At 43.9% G+C, this 20,391-nt stretch overlaps 2 protein-coding genes across 2 annotated transcripts in view; one reads left to right on the plus strand and one right to left on the minus strand.

Moving 5' to 3' along the window:
- Positions 1-14,904, plus strand: CRNKL1 (crooked neck pre-mRNA splicing factor 1). The gene is made up of 14 exons (XM_061580132.1): positions 1-235; positions 867-1,019; positions 1,646-1,737; positions 1,905-2,063; positions 2,586-2,752; positions 4,019-4,197; positions 4,660-4,830; positions 5,472-5,663; positions 6,314-6,373; positions 6,469-6,549; positions 7,062-7,301; positions 9,984-10,085; positions 12,684-12,932; positions 13,935-14,904. Exons 1-14 carry the CDS (start codon positions 188-190, stop codon positions 14,454-14,456), a joined length of 2,415 nt encoding a protein of 804 aa, XP_061436116.1. The 5' UTR covers positions 1-187; the 3' UTR covers positions 14,457-14,904.
- LOC133361228 (ras and Rab interactor 2-like) overlaps positions 14,902-20,391 on the minus strand; it is a 20,371-nt gene continuing 14,881 nt past the window's right edge. The window contains exons 10-13 of the mRNA XM_061580118.1: positions 19,447-19,761; positions 18,396-18,518; positions 17,296-17,459; positions 14,902-16,450 (exon numbers count right to left, since the gene is read on the minus strand). Of these exons, the coding sequence (XP_061436102.1) occupies positions 15,953-16,450; positions 17,296-17,459; positions 18,396-18,518; positions 19,447-19,761 (1,100 nt within the window). The 3' untranslated portion in view covers positions 14,902-15,952. The remainder of the gene's footprint in view (positions 16,451-17,295; positions 17,460-18,395; positions 18,519-19,446; positions 19,762-20,391) is intronic.

Consider the following 20,391-nt stretch of genomic DNA (forward strand, 5'->3'; position numbering starts at 1 on the left):
GAGGAGGGGGGCGTGGTCACGTGGTGGTGAGGCCTGGTGCTTTCGCTTCGTTATTTGGGACCTGTCCGCGCTCTTTGAGATCGAGAGGATTTTTTTCTTTAAATTATCTCAAACACACGGCAACTCGGACGTACAGGAGGCGCGCGCATCATATTTCCGCGTGCAGTAGTCCAACGACAACGCAAACATGGCTTCGACGGCCGCGGGGAAGCAGCGAATCCCGAAAGTGGCTAAGGTAAGCGTCATACGGGGCCTCCTCGGCTAGACGGAGCCTTCGGCTTGAAGGAGATCATCGTGTTGAGACGTGTAACTCGGTCATCATTATAATAACAAGAACAACAACAACAACGTTAAAATGTAGTATAGTACGTGACGAGATGAGGTCGTGCGCAGATGCTAGATACGTTGCGTCGCAGGACCGTGTTAGGGGTGGTAACGGCTTGAGAAGGCCTTGAGTGATCATGGGTGATGATAGTATTTGTACAATAATAGTGACGATAGTCGAATGTGAATGATAGTCTAAAGGGTGAGTGTAAAACATAACCAAGTTCTGTTGTTGTACGGCTGGTCTGTTATTGGGCGAGTGTGTGGGCTGTAGGAGGCAACTCTTCAGATGTAGGCCACGGCATGGGGAGGCACTCATCCAGCAGTTGATTGACAATCGTCACGGTGCTTGTGCCAGGCTATGTGCACGTTGAGGCCACGTGAAGTGTCGAACTCCCACCTGGCAGGACGGTCACGGGGCAGACCCAGGTGTCCATGGGTCGACTGACTGAGATGACTGACCAATGCACCACCTGGTGCTCCTATACACACATCCACAGTACCTGCCGCTGACCAGCTTTTGACGCATGTGACGTTTGCAGGTGAAGAACAAAGCACCGGCCGACCTGCAGATCACAGCGGAGCAGCTGCTTCGCGAAGCCAAGGAGAGAGAGCTTGAGCTCCTGCCGCCACCGCCGCGCCAGAAGATATCCGACGAAGAGGAGCTTGCGGATTACAAGCTACGCAAGCGCAAGGTTGGCACTGCTTTGAGGCCTCAGGGTTTGCAGGATCCTGCGGAAGAAGCGCTTGTCAACGCGTAATCATTGGTGGCAGCGTTCTTCGCAATTTTTCAGGGGGAGGCCAGCTTTCGCCGATAAGACGTCAGTCTGAGGGCCGCCACACACTTGAAACCATTGTGGTTTGACATCACGATTGGGGGTTTTTCACATTGTGTATTGTCGGGGGCCGCAATCAGGGGCCGCACTAAAGGCCACCAGGGGCCTCCCGTGGCCCGCGAGCCTTGCAGTGAGAACACTGGTTTACGCCGACAGTCTCACGCGTATCCAATTGTCTCCAGTTTATGCATGTGTGTACTGTCAAAGATTGTAAACTGTTTAGAAGTAGTTTTTTGCTATTGACACAGCCATTCTTAAAATACACCGTTTAATGTAGGTATATTTTTTGTAGCATCCCACATTTTACGTTAGCCTTCCATAATATACAGTTTGTCTTAATATACCCCATTAAAGAGCATCATCATTTTAAAATGCAAGTTGTGAAACATTTCTAACTTGTGTGTTAATGACCGTACCTTTTTGTAAATAGATTTTGATATGATTTTTGGCAATTATATAAGCTGTTTGTATGAATGTGTGTGCAGACATTTGAGGATAATATCAGGAAGAATCGGACAGTGGTCACAAATTGGATAAAGTACGCACAATGGGAGGAGAGCTTGAAAGAAATCCAAAGGTAAAAGTGCATAAAATACCACAATGTACCAAAATGATGCACTCCACATAACAATTCAGACTGTGATTTTAATTTATTTTTCCAATGCTTCAAACCTGTCAAATAAGCTTTTGAAAGTATCCATCCGTATGAACATGGGTTTGTGGGGTTGTGTGTTTGTGTTAAAGAGCACGCTCTTTATACGAGCGTGCCCTGGATGTGGATCACCGCAACGTGACACTCTGGCTGAAGTATGCCGAGATGGAGATGAAGAACCGGCAAGTGAACCATGCGCGCAACATCTGGGATCGTGCGGTCACCATCCTGCCACGAATCAACGCATTCTGGTAGGTGGCTACTGTGGTTTATCACTGGTTACGTAGGTTTTTTTTTTTCCACAAGATCCAGCAATCTGCCTCCAAGCACCAGGAATCAACAGTATATGTCCTCGTTACATCTCATGTCCTGCAAATACTTTCTGATAATGTTCCTTGAGAACACCATTGAACCTGGGTACCCATGTCAGATTTGTATCCACTCTGTTAAGAACAAAATTTTAATAATCAAACTATATGCTGAAGATAAGTGTTTGTTCTGTAACTTCTTATTTCTTTGTAATATCAATTAAATGACTGCATCTCTTGGACCTTTTGCTAACATTTATGGTGATTATTTGTATTCTCCATGTTTAAATAAAAATACGAATATTACAGTATTTAATTGAAAGCAACACTGCAATGTAGCCTATATTTCAAGGACCTATATCCACTCTGAGGCCGCAACAGAATCAAATAATATATATGCGCTTAATAAAATGACAGTTATAACGATTATAAATCAATGTGCATGCGCTGTCTTGCCCCTGTTAGGTACAAGTACACATACATGGAGGAGATGCTGAGTAACGTGGCAGGCTGCCGGCAAGTGTTTGAACGCTGGATGGAGTGGGAGCCGGAGGAACAGGCCTGGCATTCTTACATCAACTTTGAGCTCCGCTACAAGGAGGTGGACGCAGCCCGTGCAGTCTACGAGAAATATATCCTTGGCGCCAGCGTAACTTCCAGAAAAGCGATGAATACATTTTCAAATCATAGTCTAGATAACTTGGGCATTCAACTTAAGTGACTTGTATAGGAAAAACAACGTTGAGTATGTATGTATCTATGTTGAACCTCTTTCGCACTATACATAGCCAACCGTGATAATCGGAGGTGAGTACTCCACACCCTCATGCAAGACCCTCTGATAAAAGAGTCTTGAAACTCATTCAGCCTTTCCTGGTTAAATAAATGACAATTAATTTTGTTGCATGGACTTGTTCACTAAACTACTTTAGTGTTTTGTGTAACAATTGCAACATGCGAGCTACATTCATAAGTTTCTTGTAGATCTTGTAGATACAAGAAACTCCTTGTAAAAAGGTGTCAGTTTTGTTGCCAGATAGAAGGGTAAAAAAACAATTATCCTATTTTTACTGGCAAATGAGGTTCCCATAGTGTAGATGCTTGCCCCGAGCTCTCATACTCTGATGGTGCATTGTCTTTGAGTTGTGCACCTTTTGGTGTCATCTGGTCCAACCCATGTGAGACTAGGCTCTAAGGAAAGCTGTCTCGGGTGTGGACCAATCAACTTCAAGGACAGTGCACATTATCAGAGTTATGTCTTTTGTTTGTATTATGACTGCAGGTATTGCGGTCTACGCAAACATGACTCCTTGTAGAAAGGTGTCAGTTTTGTTGCCAGATAGAAGGGTAAAAAACCAATTATATTTTGACTGGCAAATGAGGTTCCCATAGAGTACATTTTATAATTATGACTACATTCATTAATACATGTGTCTTGACAACATAATATATTTTAACAGATCGTTAAAATAGATTTCTCCTTTGACTGCCACTTCATTGTAATTTTAGACGACCGGTCACCATCCCTTCTAAGCAATGTGTCCTGCACAAGCCAATTTTTATTGAGTTTATGATGTCTTTAACTTCCATATGTTCTCTAATCCTTGTCATCCTCTTTACGTCCCATTGTAATTCCAAGCATGTTCCACTCATTGCTTCTTTGTGCACATTTCAGCTTTTGTTACATTTTTTGGGTCGATGTCTAAGTTGCCGATCCATTTTCTCAGCAGATGAGGAGTTTTACATTTTTACTTTAGACGTGACCTCTGTCATCTAGATCGAATGTGATGACGTAGACTTTTAGCGCAGTATAGGCGTGATTGCAAATACAAAAATAAAGTTGGTGCTGTACACCCGCAGCCACTCCCTTTCCTTGACAGCTCGCTCTCTCGATGCACTTGTCATGGTGCATCCCGAGATAAAGAACTGGATCAAGTATGCCCGCTTCGAGGACCGGCACGGCTACACGGCACACGCACGCCGCGTGTACGAGCGGGCCGTCGAGTTCTACGGCGAGGAGCACATGAAGGAGCCGCTTTTTGTTGCCTTCGCCCGCTTCGAAGAAGCCCAGAAAGAGGTAGCGCCGCAAAGAAATACGAGTCGAGCAATCGTCTTCTTTCTACCCGCCGTTTCACATGCTGTAGATGCTGCATTTATTTTATTCTGGTAAAACTTTTGTTGCTTTATATAGTGTTGCAGTTGTGTTCAGTCTTATGCACATTAGTGCAAGTATTTGGCCAGCAAATCCATCTGATAATATTTAATTGATATCTATCCCTAAACAAATTTGGTTAAGCTTAGAAATGTTTTTTCTGTATATGCCAATGAAGCTTTAACCACGTTCAGTACACGGCAGTGTTGTTTAGCATCGCTTGAATCCGCCTACTCTTGCCTGCTAATATTTTGGTTACTGCCATAAGGAATTACTGGAGATGATGGCTACCACATATAGTACGTAGTTTTGTTATATCTTCTGTTATTTTCACACGGACCTTTTTTACATAATTTTGACAATACTACATTTATTTTTCTCTTGCAGTTTGATCGCGTGCGCGTGATATACAAGTATGCCTTGGATCGTATACCGAAGCAGTCATCTCAGGAGCTCTTCAAGAACTACACCATGTTTGAGAAGAAGTACGGCGACCGCCGCGGTATTGAGGACGTCATCGTCAGCAAGCGCCGCTTCCAGTACGAAGAGGAGGTCAAGGTGAGGTCAGGTCATGCGCGTCAGTGCATTTGATTGGTTTTGAGAGCCTCCTTGTCTGCTTTGATTGTGCTAAACAGTTCCAGAGTTGCATGCAACATAAGATTTATATTGACTTTTATGCATTTTACAAACTGCACGTCTGGTTAAATTATAGGAGATGTGTTTTCATATGCCTGGTGATATTAAGGGGATCAATGCTGTATATTCTTTTCAGTTGAGTTTGAATCTAACACAACCTCATTGCTTAAGGTAATTTGGTTTAAGTGAACCAAATTGCCAATGTCTCGTTGGAATAAAGGTTAGTATATGCATTATATTGAGCTCTAATTGTCTAGTTATCGATAAGATTGTATTCAACTAATTTCCCTTCTAGGTTATGTTAGGTTCTGATATCCCTTCACATTGCTCTCTAGTGTTTGGCCACAAGCTTTCCAACATTTCACATAAATCTAGCAAGCCCTTAATTGTTAGTGGATCGTCATCATTATTTTGCCTTTCCACGTGAAGAATCCACATATAATATAACAAAAAACATGCACAAAAATGTATTAATATCAAAACAACTTGAACCAACTCCATAAAATATCACCAAATATCCATTTGAACGCCATGAATGTTGTCGTCGCTTCTGGCATCATCAGGCAAACCCGCACAACTACGACGCCTGGTTTGACTACCTGCGCCTGGTGGAGAGCGACTGCGAGGCGGAGTCCGTGCGCGAGGTGTACGAGCGAGCCATCGCCAACGTCCCTCTGCTGCCAGAGAAGCGCCACTGGCGCCGCTACATTTACCTGTGGATCAACTTCGCGCTGTTCGAGGAGCTGGAGATGAAGGCAAGCCAGCTGCCCTCATGGAAACGCACTCACGAATGGCAGCACTTTACACGCCTCGCATGTGCGCAGTAGATTGTTTTGGATGTTTAATGTGAGTGGGTGTTTTTGTAGGTTTTACTCCCAATTATTGAACGTGAGCTATTTGAGCGTTACGAACTTTTTATGGCTAGTGTGCGATACCACCAAAGCTTCAACATCGCCATGGAGAATTTGAAGCAAATTGTAGGCACGAACAAGATGGTATACATAAAAAAAATCTAGCTCAGCTGGTAGGGGAATTTAAACTTGTTGTAAGCAACAGATTTAACTCCCTTGTGAAGCAAAATAATGAATGCATGTAACCAGTTTATATAATGAGAACTTGCATTTGAGATGCGCAGTGTAGTGATAGTGGAGGCCAAAATTTATACATTTATAAAAGAACAGGTCGTGTTCTTTGTTCTTTTGGTAAAGTCACGTAAATTGAAAAATAATAAAATTCTAATTATAAAAGCAAAAACCCACGACGTTTCGATCGCAGCACAATATGAAAACAGTTGAGAGGGTCATAGTTCATGATGATTAATCTTTTATGTTATAGAGTGCCCATTTGGTGAGTGATCTGAATGGGCTGACAGTTGTCCACGTGTGCATTGTCTTTTTGTCTTAAGGATCCAGATAGAACAAGACAAGTTTACCAAGGCTGTCTAGAGCTTATTCCACACAAAAAGGTAAATAAATTGAGATTGGCATAACTATCATAATTATACTTGCATGTGTTTATCATTGCAACCCACTCACATGTCAAATATTCTTCATTCTTTAGTTCACCTTCAGCAAGATCTGGCTGCTGTTTGCACAGTTCGAGATTCGGCAAAAGAACCTGACAGCTGCTCGAAAAGTCCTCGTAAGTGTCTGTTGTATACCATTAATGTGGAACTACACTCATGCCGCGCAATTCATATCCACGCTTGCTATTCAGCTAAATTTGAGAGAGCTTTTAAGGGCACACCAAAAATCCATTATTTGCTCATAGCCACATACATGATAATTATCTTCAGCCATGATGAATCTACTTGGCTGGATAAAGCCCCCTCCTCAAGCCACCACCATGCATTATTGTACTGCCATGGAACAATCCAGGATGGCCGTAAACATTAAAAAAAATTGCATATACAATCACATATCTACGTTTAAAATTAGTGTTTAAAAAAACATTTTATCGAAAAAAAACCCATCAATATTGAAAATAATGGTTCCATTTATAAAATCAAAGGATTACTGAGTTTTAAAACTGTTAATTTACTTTTTGTTCGAAACTCAAAAATGTCTTTTCCATCGTTAATTTATAAACCAACACAATGTAATCCACAAATCTCGAGTCTTGCGGTTGTCCCCCTGTTGTCGTTCCTCCGGCAGGGCATGTCGATTGGCAAGTGCCCCAAGAACAAGCTGTTCAAGGGCTACATTGAGCTGGAACTGCAACTGCGGGAGTTTGACCGCTGCCGGAAGCTCTACGAGAAGTTCTTGGAGTTTGCGCCGGAGAACTGCACGACGTGGATGAAGTTCGCGGAGCTGGAGACCATCCTGGGAGACGTGGAGCGCTCACGAGCAATCTATGAGCTGGCAGTCGGGCAGCCACGCCTCGACATGCCCGAGGTGAGCGTTGTGCAGATCATCATCATCATCGTCGTCACTCAGTATTCATACTGCACCTCAATGCAGCGCGTCTCCTGTCCCCGTGAGGCGTAATGTGACGGGCCTTGTCCGAAAGAATCTGTGCAAAAAGCTGAAAATGTGGGACTGCTGGGTCGTATGTCTACACCATCTGGCATGGGAATAAATAAATCAGTTATTACCAAAAAAATTATTGATAACTCTTTACGATTAACTATTGGTTTTATTTATCGCTCATTCAGGTATTTACTTCATAAATTCAAATTAATATTATTCAAATAATGTATCTGATACTTTGTGTTCCAAAATGTTGTAATGAATGCAACACTTAAGTTCCCCCCCGCAGTTACATGTAATTTGACAGCAGTTCTCCATGGGCGGCTGCTATAGTTGGTGAGCATTTTTTTTCTCAAACCTTGGCCATGCACTGCAGAGTTGAAATGCCCGCAGTTGAACTCGACTCCTGCAGGTGGCTGCAGCAGCGCGTGTCAAAGCTTGAAAGAAAAAAATGTTCAATGCGCAACCCTACCCAGAAAACTGCGCTTGAAGTTAAGCTGAACTTTAAAGTTCCATGACTGCGCCCACATGTGCAATGCCCAGAGGTCATTGGCTTGATCAGTCCACACAAAATTGGTCAATTCATCATGACAACCCAGCTGCTCACGGCAAGTCTTTAACATCAAACATCTTTTTTTTACTACGGTTATAATTTTGCATAATCGTGGCTGAAATCTCCATTGCACTGCTCCCATTACTTACAACTTCAGAAACTAGGTTTGTGCTTTTTTGTGCCTATTGTGTGTAGTCAAGCATAACAGTGTTTTTCACAAAGCATTATCTTACCTATAAACGTAATTTTTTGTCTGTCTGCGTGTGTGTGGACACACCTTGTGACGCTTTTAACTCGCAAACTGTGGGGTTCACGTTTTTAAAAAGTACCCAGATACCACATGATAAGCCCCCGGGTGAGCCAGCACTATTCATATTTCACATCTGTCAACTTTAAAGTAGTTAAATTAACAATTGATTACTATTATATTACTAAGCTGAGCTCGCGCCAAAGCACGCATCTGCGCATGCGCGAGAACGCTGACCCGTGGTTGCCCTAGCAACGCACACACGCGATCGGTGGGGGGCGGGGAAAAATTATCATTCGCGCTTCAAAGAAAATACACAACCCTGAGGTAAATTCTTCAGTGTGATGTCCTCTTCTCCCCCCCCCCCCCACCCTAATGTGTGCAGTTACTACTATAGAGTCGGTAGATGCTACTACTATAGTCCGTAGATACTACTGTAGAGCGGACGGGGGGATGGTGGGGGGGGGTAGCAGCCTAGCCCCAGCCTGCCAAGGTGCCACCTCGGTCGGCTGGGAAATCTTGGCGAGGCGGGGGCTCCGCACGGGACTAGGCCTCACCACGGCACTGTTAAGTTAGTAGTTATCTGCTATAGAGTAGATAGATACTTATAGAGTCGGTATACGACTATAGAGTAGGTAGATACTACTTTAGAGTCGGGAGATACTACTGCAGAGTCGGTAGATGCTACTGTAGAGTCAGTAGATACTGCAATAGAGTAAGCAGATACTGCAATAGAGTAAGCAGATGCTATAGAGTTAGTAGTTACTACTACAGTCACTAGATACTACTATAGAGTCTGTATATAATACTGAAGTCAGTAGATACTACTATAGTCAGTATATACTGGTGCAGAGTCAGCAGATACAGCTATAATCAGCAGATACTGCTATAGTCAACAGATACTACTATAGAGTCAGCAGAAACTACTATAGAGCTAGTAGTTACTACTATACAGTCAGTAGCATCTACTGAGCTCAGTATACGCTACTGTACAGTCAGATAAAACTACAGAGTCAGTAGATACTACTGTAGAGCCAGATACTACTGTAGAGCCACTAAATACTACTCACTCTATTGTATGTAGGGTGTGTAGGTATATATGCCTACGTGGAGGTAAAAACATTTTTGGAGGGGGGGGGGTTGTAGTCGACAATTTTTTTGAAACCTTTTAGATCAACTATTTACCCCCCACTTTCTCTAGCTATTTGGACTTCTGCAAGCCTCTTATCATTTTGTTGATGGACGAATGGACAAAAGGCATGCGGGGCTTAAACAATAGCTTGTGTTTTTTAGAGAAGTAATAAAATAATATTATTTTATTACTTCCCTTCTACGTGACTTTACCGAAAGAACCAAGAAGATGAATCCCTGCAGTCACGAAAGCTTTAAATCGAAATTTTTTAGAGAAGTTTTTAAATATATTTTTCCCCAGGGCGACGCCGGGTACTTCTGCGAGTGTGCTATAAATGTAATGTTACAATATATTAATATAACCTTTTGCCATGCAATGCTAAATTTAAACTCTTATCCTGCATTTCCATGAATAGTTCACTTTAAAAATGTTACTTTATCTTTCTGTTAAGTATCATAACCCTTTAATATATCTTCATGAATTGGCAACTTTCTCGGGGGGAGAGTTGGCGAGTCACATTTAATTAATGCACCTTCAATTTTCTGACGAATAGCCCCTGGATATACCCGTGATTCTTACATAAGCACCACGCCAGAGCCACGGGTCGCCAGCTTTGAACGACAGAAGCTGTGAGCGCGTCTGCGCACGCGTGTTTTTTTTCTCTCCCGTTCCCAGGTGCTGTGGAAGTCCTACATCGACTTTGAGATCGAACAAGAGGAGTGTTCCAGGACACGGAATCTGTACCGCCGCCTCTTGCAGCGCACGCAGCACGTCAAGGCGAGCCTCGTCCCCCACACCTCTCGCCAGTCCCTTTGCTTGAATCGTCAAATGTCCTCGAACCAGACCTGGATTCGACGAGTTGTAATCGTGTAATTGTGTAATGAATTCCAGTCGTGATGTTAATGTCCGTGAACAATGATTGCTGAAATCTTAATTATTATTGACCCCCAGGTCTGCTTTAAAATAGCAATTACTTCCATGCATTCTTTGTTACCCAATTTGATGAATATAGTTTAGATTTTATAATAGCAAGTTCATATCAGCTCGAATAATGTAACTCTTTTCACAATATTACCAATCTCCATGTCCAGTAACCTGCCTGTGGTAGTCACCCTTAGCAGATATTTCTACAATCTTTGAAGACATTTTAACATGCCTTCAAGTGCAGAATTACTGGGGGGGGGGGGTTTATTCATACATTCAACCGCGGTTTTTCCAGTCTCTATTTTTAAAAGTTGTCTCTCTTTCGCAACCGAACTTTTCAAAATTCTATATTTAGCCCTGTGAGCCGTTCAACTGCTTGCAGATTTATAATAGCAAACATTGTTATTCTTGAGTTCCAAAGAATACCCAGTGAATATTTACTGATATTGATGTGGGCTGTGGTAATTGATCCTTTATTTTCTCTATTAGTTTATGAAAGCTCAATAGCGCCTCAATATAACTCTGCTTGTGAGGATCCATATTGGGAATTTGGGCCAATTCCTTAGTGAATATAAATTTTTGGAATAAACCCAAATACCCACAGGAAACCCCATGCACTTGAGGGGGGATAACACTAAAACATCCACAAAGATAAGATGTAAAGCAACCTGCTTGCTCTATTGTCACACACTTGGTCACCTTGTAGCTCATAATTTGATTTCAGCCTGTGACAAGACGTAGATTTTATGATTTTAAAAAGTCCAATACCGCTAGGCTTTTGCCTCCAAGAGGCAGGCTGTTGTTGCATGTATTTCAATGCGTGCTGAAGAAACTCGGTTGCTGGAGGTGGATTGTTCAGTTGAAGAGTCACGGGAAATTGACACGGCACAGTTGTGAACAGGAATCATGCCTGGTTCCAAGGTGACTCCAATTTCCTTGTGGTGATCTTATAAATAAGGTTACTTAGCTCATCAACTGCAATCTTCAGCTGTGCCGCTGCAGGCAATAGGCGGGGTTGTGTCGAGTCCCTCGGCGTAGGCAGGCAAGTGATTGATGTAGGGCACATTGCTTCAGAAATCACAAGACATGCCTCGTTTATCTTGACGTCAACCTTTGGCTGTGTGCCGGATTTTGCGCAGAGCCCCAGGCTACTGGTGGCCCCTCGTAGCCTTTAGTGCGGCCTCTGACGTGCGTCCCCCGACAATACACAAATGTGAATAATCCCCTGGCAGGCGGTGTGGCGGCACTCCACACTGATGTCGTATCGGTAAAAGAGGCCCGCCTCTGAAAATTAGTGAAGAACACTGCACTAGTCCATGCATAGTGCTCTGATGTAGGGTTAGACAATGCAAATGTTTTTATTGTTGAGATATTTTCTTGAAGGCGTTCGCAGATAGTAACAACAAGATAGCTAACTTACCCACTTGGCAGTTAATGATGCTAATGTTGGGCTTAAATTTCCAGTCTAACTAGTTTAATCTCTCGACTATTAATCTGGCATTGTATGTTTATTTGCAGTCTATAACTCAGTGTTCTGTAGTTGGCTGCATTTTCTCTTTAACCTACACGTGGTTTTTTCCATCGTATGGCGTTCGTATTGCATAATCTTGCATCACATGGTTATTGATGTAAACAAAAATACGACATACAGCATGAAAACGTTTATAAAAGATGTTAATATTGTCAGAGGTATTGTTTTATGAAGGATCATCACTTGATAAAATATATATTCTGATAATGTGGCTGGGTGATAAAAAAAATCTGGTTGCAAGTAAAAATTCTCGTCTTAAGTCAGCTCAGCCCATCATTCCTTCGGGGTCGATAAAACAAGTACACATACATGTACAGTCCTTTTTGTAAGTCCACTGATGAGTGCCTTCCCACACAGAGAAGTGGGGGCTATTTCACTTCCCCATACAGGTCGGGGGCGTGTGCTGATTAAGGTTGGGAATTACATTGGAGCACAATGGATTTTGCAGCACTGCCCTCTGCTGAAACATGGCCCCATAGCAGCCTGCACGCTTGTCGTGCATTCACTTATCCAGCCTCAACTCTGATCGCTTCCAAGATCTGACATTAATTGAGAACATTCCTGGAGATGTTTATTTTGTTTCTTTTTTAGATTCATTTATATCAGCACCAAGGGCCCAATGAGCTGATGGGCGCTATTTCATGATCATCGTCAGCCTTCCCCCGCACCTCTGATTAGCACAGTTGGCCACGTACGGTGTGAAAGAAGTCCATGATGCAAACGTACCACTGCAAATTCAACGTTGGTCACTCTGTGTCGGGACTGGTTTCTTGTTTATCGCTGGAATTTCCACCACTGGCTCAGTGCCACCTCACAGATGGATGCTGCTCCAGTGCTCGTTTTGAGTGTGGAGACACGGGCTTTTTGAATTACATTTACGATGTTTTATATTGATTACCTTGGCTTGTCCATCTTTCCAGGTATGGATAAGCTTCGCCAAGTTTGAGCTGTCGGTGGAGGGCAAAGAACGCGTCTCGCGTTGCCGGCGTGTGTACGAGGAAGGCAACCGCTCGCTGCGCAGCTGCGAGGAGAAGGAAGAGCGAGTGATGCTGCTGGAGGCATGGCGCGACTTCGAAGATCCGTTCGGCAATGAAGACAGCCGCGAGCGGGTGCAGAAGCTGATGCCCAGCCGTGTCAAGAAACGCAGAAAGGTTCAGACGGATGACGGGGTACGTACTCTTGGCTTCCCGAGGCTCCCGCCGATGGCTTTCCCTTGGACTGCTCCATTGTCGCCGACTTTGAACTTTAGTTTCATGAATTTGCATTCAATACGAAAACTTTTTTTTTTTGGGCTTAAAAGTTTCAAGTTATTGCTTTTCAACTACAGTTGAAAGCGTTAATAAAAATACATCAGCTATTTCTATATGTGAAATAAATCTCCATATATTTCAACGGCAAAGTTGTGAATATGTGTCTGTTCAAAATGTTTAGCGTACTTCCCGACATGCAACAAACTGGAAATTTGCCATATGGGTACTTTTTCCAGACTGTACACCATGCAAAAACTATAAAAAATACACTTTTGGTTGTTTTCTTTGGTGGGGGGAGCTCAATAATGCAGATATTTTTTGCACGGCAAGTGAGCTGTGACGTCACATCTGTCACGTGACCCGCGCATGTGGAAGTGTGACGCATTGTTGTGTAGCGGTTAGCGCACTGCGCTACGAACCCGGCGAGCCGAGTTCGATTCCCGCTCACGGCCACCACCGGTGACGATTATTTTAACCGGTCCTGGGCCTCCCCTAGGTCGACTCAGCCTCAAACAATTAACTGGTGTGGTGTGTGAACATCGCCACTGGGGGGACAAAGGCGGCCGGGCATAGTGAATCCAAGTCCCAGGCGAAGCCGGGTAGTAAAGCTAGTATTAGTATAGAGTTGTGTTGCTAAAAAGGACCTCCCTACCAAATTGATGAAAGGGTTTCCACCAACTTGACGACAGTGTAAATAGGGTTGTCCATGCCGGACAGTGTGGTAATGGCACACGTAATGCGCTGTATTACTTGTGTGATTTGGGACGTAACATTATTGTTTAGAAATGACTGAGGACAATTGGCGTGTTACGGAAGCCATGCAAATGCATGCTTCATATTTCTTGCTTTAATGAGCTCTAAGTTACTGGATGCAAAGTGAAAGTTTATGCCCAGGCATAATGTTGTCTTGTCTCTTTGCAGTCGGATGCTGGCTGGGAGGAGTATTACGACTACATCTTCCCTGAAGACTCGGCCAACCAGCCCAATCTTAAGCTGTTGTCCATGGCCAAGATGTGGAAGCAACAGCAGTACATGGAGGCTCATGGCATAGCATCTACTGCCCAGGGGGCACCACAGTGGGTAGATGAACCAATGGAAGAGGATGAGCAACGAGAGAGCGATGCGCAGACAAGTGCCCAACGACAGCCAGGAAATGAGAAAGGTACCGTGACAGCTCGGGATAAAAGTGACGACGATGATGGTGGTGATGGTCGTGAAGAAAGGGGAGAGGGTGTTGCCACTGGTGATGGAGACTCTGGTAGCGTCAACGAAGGGGAAGGCGAGTCTTCAGGAGAGACGAGCAAGAAAACGCCAATAGAGATGGAAGTGGGTGGTGGTGGCGGTGATGATGAATTGGTCTCCACAAAAGCAATAAAGAAGGAGCAGGAGAACATTGGTGACAGAGACCCAGACAAAGACCGGGATGAGACGGAGGACTCGTGATAAGGCTGCCGCATTCTCTTTGCTGCCATTCATCTGTTTTACCCACAGTCTTAAGTGGGTTCTAGGCAGCCACTATATGGATGGATATCTTCAATTTGTAGTAAAAAAAAGGCCATTAGCAGTGGGGGGGATGTACAAGGAAATGTATTTTAAAAACGTACCATATTTGTCATTAACACCTACATATAACTGAAAAGATATAGCAGACATTTTTTGGTAATGTAGAATTTTTGATACTATTAATGGCAAAGGTGGTGAAGTTTTGATTTCCTGGCCAATTGGCAAAGCTTGGAGTTAGATCAGCCCTTTGAAAATAATTATTAGAATTGTGTGATGTATTGTGTACTTCGCACGGACAAACACCAATAAATTCAAACATTTGTAATTAGGTCTTACTGCTGATGGGTTACATCGTTTTATTTTGGTTAATAAAAAAACTGTGACTGTCCCATGTCTGGCTCTTATGTAATTATGACATTCCGAAACCGCATCCGTACAAACCATAGCAGATGCGGATACCTGATACACAAATGCAATATAAAAAAACTCTCTCCAGTGTGCGACTGGTCATCCAGAACAGACCATACAACATAAAACGCAATGCCCGATACACAAATACGAAGAAAACATCACAGCGATACACTCTGCTACTGCCCCTGACGCGGTTGTGATCTGGTTGTTGCTCTGCATCTACATCAGCAGCCATACGAAAGAAGATTACATGAGTAGAAATTACATCATTTATGTAAGCGAACTGCTGAATTTGCAATAGATTTTATTAAAAATAAAACCTGAAAAGTTTAGATGTCTGATTGTTTTGTGAGTTCCTACTGTCTTAATACAACTTAATGATATTAGCATGATTATACACTCGTAACAATAAATAATGAAAGTATGTACTTATATTATTTTCAGGATTATTCATAGCTGGAGGGGCAAAAATGCTAATATGTACAACTGCTTAAATACATTTTTTCAACTTTTTAACAGCTAAAATAGAACTTCAAATGTTGCTCGATACAAACACATTAATACTCGACGCAAACTTATAACATCTGTAATAAATATGTACATTGAATACTGGCATGACATAACATATATAAAAAAAACGTATTAACATCTGCACAAATGCAGCTACTTTATTTAAGCTGTCTTTCTAACAGCTTTATACTTGTACTGTAACTCCAAGCTACATACTTTTAAACATTCAATGAAGGGACAACTAGAGGATGCAAATGATTTATTGCGGACGTTTGCAACTTTAATATTACTTGACCAGAAAAAACGGCTAAAAATATATCTGCTTTCGGTTTTTTGCCATGATGCAGCACGCTTGTGTTGCGCCCGAAACGTGATTTATTTTCTGCCTACGTAACTTTACCGAAAAAACCAAAGAGTATGGATTCCTGAAGTCACGAAAGCTTCAAATCAAGAATGATGCAGCAAGTACATTTTTATTGCATTTCTTAATTGCACTTTCGGTTGTGCAATGCGCGTTAAAGCTTGGTGCGGTGATCCTGTGTGTTGGCGCGTTGAAAAGTGCTCTCATTCACGGATAATGTCATGAGATTAGTTGCAGGGACATCTTGGCTTAAGGTGTTTCCATCGGCACTGTCTCTGTTTGGAGGTGTGAAGCCAGCGCTGGTGTCGGGTTCTTGCATGAAGAGGTTTTCGGAATCTCGGCATTGCCTGTCGATGTTGTCCAGCGGTTTGTAGACAAAGTAGCAAACCAATTGATTGGAGGTGGAATTGTTGCCGGTGAGCTTGGCCCACACGCTGTGCGGACAATCGCTGTCTTTGAGGAAGTGCCACTCACTGTGGCCCGAGCTGGAGATTGTGACCGCGTAGAGGCCAAAGCACTCCGCTTCGTCGGCAGTGACCTCGAAGTGGGTCGCGCAATTCTGGCACACCTCTTTTGCCGTGACCGTCTCCCGGGTGGAGAAGGGTTTTGTCATGCTGCCGCATTTCCGAAAGGACACCATTAACGGAAAGTTCTACAAAAACAAGCCAAAGTCGTCAATTAACAAATGAGTCGACACTTTGAAAAATATCTTTAACTGGAGCGTAAACTGACATTTCTCAGGGCAACAACAACCACAACAGCCGCCATTCGCCACTGAGTGGCCGTGACGTCATCACAGCACCTGTGCCAGGCCAGGTGCACTTTGAGGCCACGTCAAGTGTCGAAGGGTCGCTGACAGAGGGTTACGGGACAGACCCAGGTGCAATGGGTTGACTGAGATGACTGGCAGATGTGCCCCTTGTGCCCCCTACTGTGTCCTATGTCTCACATTGTCAACGGCTAACACGGTATTTAAAAATGGAAGTTATTTTATACCGACTGATTTAACAGATGTATGCAGTGTGCGATTTCACAACTGGAAACGCATAATTTTCTGCGTAAATTTAATGGCATGTATGTTAAGACGTTATACCCATTCAATGGATGTTATCCAATTTTGATCTCTATTTAGCACACAATTGAAACCACAGCTACACGGGTGTGTATGCTCATTGTTGATCAACATTTAATGATCAAAGGCTCAATCAGCCGAGGTGCAGAGTCTAGTTATCGGCACATTGAGCAGATGTAAATCAGCGGATTGCAGAGGTCGTGACGGTGCGTGCACGTGTATCGGTTGTTGAACGTTAAATAGTGCAAGGCCGTGCAAGGCCCTTTTATATTATCAGCAACACGTTAAATTGCACCCGAAATTTCATCGGAAGCCAATGCAGAGATTTCATTCTCGGCGTACTGGTGCTCACGGGAGCACATCGTGAAACCTGTCGTGTCTACCAACTCCCGTCAGTCGGAGTGACCCCAAGTGGCAGTGCCCACCTGGCTGCGCCTGCTGTGCTGTGGTGCTGCGCTGGTCATCCGGCTTCTGCGCCACTCTCGCAGCGACTGCTGTGTGTTGGCTGCGAGCTCTGGCGTCGCCTGCTCTTCTTGCAGGCTGCCGACCATCAGCAGGGCTGCGTAGACGCTCGTCAGGTAGTATCCGCCTGCAGCAGGGAGTTGGGCGAGCGATTAAGAGGGCACTCGACTGACCGGGAGATCGCACGGTGGACAAAGAAGTGCACGGGCATTTGGATGTAGCCGTGAGATCCGCACATTTGGCCACGGGCAACGTGCATCTGGCTCGGTAACAAGAGGTCAGGAGTGCAGGGAATAGACGTGTGGGTGGAGGGGGCAAACCGTATAGAAGATGGAGTGATGATATTTAATTTTCAGTAATTTAACAGAGCTGTTTTGGACAAAATGCCCAAGCTTTGTAATAGCATTTATAGAGTCGGTTATATGTAAGAGCCATTTAGATTGAACAACTGCTGGAGGAGGGCCTCCCCATGCCATTACTAGTCGAGAGTATTATTTGACCATACATCACCGCATTGGTCAACGCGAGTTGAAGCCGGGTAACGTGGAAGTTGGGAGCGCAGTACGGTGCGGCGGATTTTACTGCACTGCTCCCTGCTGGCAACGTAGCAGCCTAACAACGCCTGTGCATGCATTGTGGTGGATCGCCCATCCGAGCATTGCACAGGATCAAACCTAGATTTGAAGCTTTCGTGACTGCAAGGATTCATACTCTTAGGTTGTTTCGGTAAAGTCACGTAGGTAAAAATAAATAATAAACATAATTGAAATAATATAAATAAAATAATATTATTAATAATATTAATACTTTATAATAATAATAGACATAAATAATATTAATAATATTATTATTTTATTTCTATTATTATTTCTATAGAATCAAACCTACTTAGCTTTCGAGATCCAACGAAGATCGGGTGCATTTGCCAAGCAGCGTTTTAGTCAATAAACTAACCGATCAAAAACACAATCGTCTGCATCCATCAACTATCTACATCCATTACTGGCTAAACAGTGTGGTTTTCGTGGTGCGCAACTGCGGCTCCAGTGGTGTAGGTACGCACTTTCTCCGCTCATGAGGTCCGGGTTGAGCAACTCCATAATGTAGTCCACTTGTATGGCCAGCTGGGGGCAATCGCAGTTCAGCAGGCTGTACGTGAGGACTGGGAAGAAGTCGTCGGCACCCCCTGCAAGAAGACATCGCGAGCAGCAATGTCAACTTTCAAACTCCATTTTTCTCAAATGTCATTTTCAAAATATGTTGCGGCTTCCACTGAAACAGACACGTGGCCAAAAGATGTACAGTTGTTTAGCAAACATTTTACTTTATAAAGTTACTTCTTAAAATGCTATTAGGGTCATGTATTTCTCGAATTTCTCAACTGTAGGTATTTTACGAAGTGCCGATAAAAAAATGTTGAAACGTGATAGTAAACTGCTATGCTTGAGACAAACAAATAAATACAAAGTTTTCACTATTTACAAACTTTTACAGCCACGTAAAAAGTATGCTTTGTTTTTCTTCCTGACTAAGACAGTGTTGGCATTTTAAGATATTTATATTGAAAATAACTTACACGTGTACATCGGTAGTTTTTTTATGCAATGTACATATAATCCATGAACTGCGCTATATGAATGTTCTGATTATGCCCTCTATGTTACTGCTGCTTCCATGTTCACAGTTTCTGGATCGTCGAACATCAACACGCGGCACAACTAGACTCGTGCCCCCATGTTCATTTTGAGAAACGTGGACTGCCAGTTGAGGTGGTTCGGGCACCTGGTAAGGATGCCCCCCGGTAGACTCCCCCTGGAAATCTACCGGGCAGCACGTCCCACTGGGCGAAGACCCCGGGGCCGGCCCAGGACCACGCTGCTAGCGGGACCATGTCACTCGGCTGGCTTGGGAACGCCTGAGAATTCCCCAAGAAGAGCTAGAGTCTCTCGCCAGGGAAAGGAAGGTCTGGGCCGTGCCTCTACTCAACATGCTGCTACCGCCACGGCCATCGCCAGGACAAGCGGATTGAGAAACGAGCGAACGAACGACTGCATTCTAAAACTCTAGGGAGCCTGCCACTCCATCGGTATCCGGAGGCTGCCATCTCATCGTACCTTCACCGGAAGACCCCATCGCATCGTAGACCATCTTGCAGACCTTGAGCAGGGAGTCCACCTTGACCTTGGGCGAGTAGGAGGCTGCCAAATCGCTCAGCTTCGCCCTGATCCTCTCCTGTGTCGCCGGGTCAGGAATGTTCACGCTCGGTGAGACACCCAGCTCTGTGGGCAGCTGAGAGCGTCCCCAGAAGCAGTTGCTCTGGAGGCGCTTTACAAGGCCCTCCTTGTTGTGCGTAGCCATCAGCGTCTTCTCCAGCGTGGCCTTCAGCGGCTTCAGGATGCACTTGTACAGAGCCTTCTCCACTACGTCGTCTGGTGAAGACACGAGAAGCAGACGCATGACCCCCTCGATATGTAAGAATCGTTCACGTGTACTTGTCGTCTTCATTCACTCTTGGGAATGAGACTATCCCGGTTTCTTGAGCTCCCACCAGCTTAAGTAAATCAAAATAAACTTTACTATTCCCCTATTAGCAGCAGCAATGGAGTCGATATTTGTTCACGTCTAAGAAACTGAGTGAAAATGTACACTTTTCCATTGGCTGTAAGTTTACTTTATTGTGCTGTGAGGTGTTTACCGTGAATTTCTATCAGTGCACTTTGTCACAGGCGGATTGGACACAACTACCATGTAAGACCCGAGCCTTATGGGGGTCTTGCGTAAAGCTTCCTGTTCACAAGGATTCGTGCGCCTTTTGGCGTCATCTGGTCCAACACCATGTGAGACTAGGCTCTAAAGAAAGCTGTCTCCGGGTGTGGACCAATCAATTTCAAGGACAGTGCATACATAATCAGAGTTGTCTTTTTGTTTGCATTCCGACTGCAGGTATTGTGGTCAATGCAAACATGACTCCTTGTAAAAAAAGGTGTCAGTTTTGTTGCCAGATAAAAGGGTAAAAAAACAATTATCAAGGATTCTAAAATTTTAGTTCACACATTTCC

This window comes from Lethenteron reissneri, chromosome 8, assembly GCF_015708825.2.
Source record: "Lethenteron reissneri isolate LAM-NWPU_2019-01 chromosome 8, ASM1570882v1, whole genome shotgun sequence".
Taxonomy (NCBI): Eukaryota; Metazoa; Chordata; class Hyperoartia; order Petromyzontiformes; family Petromyzontidae; genus Lethenteron; species Lethenteron reissneri.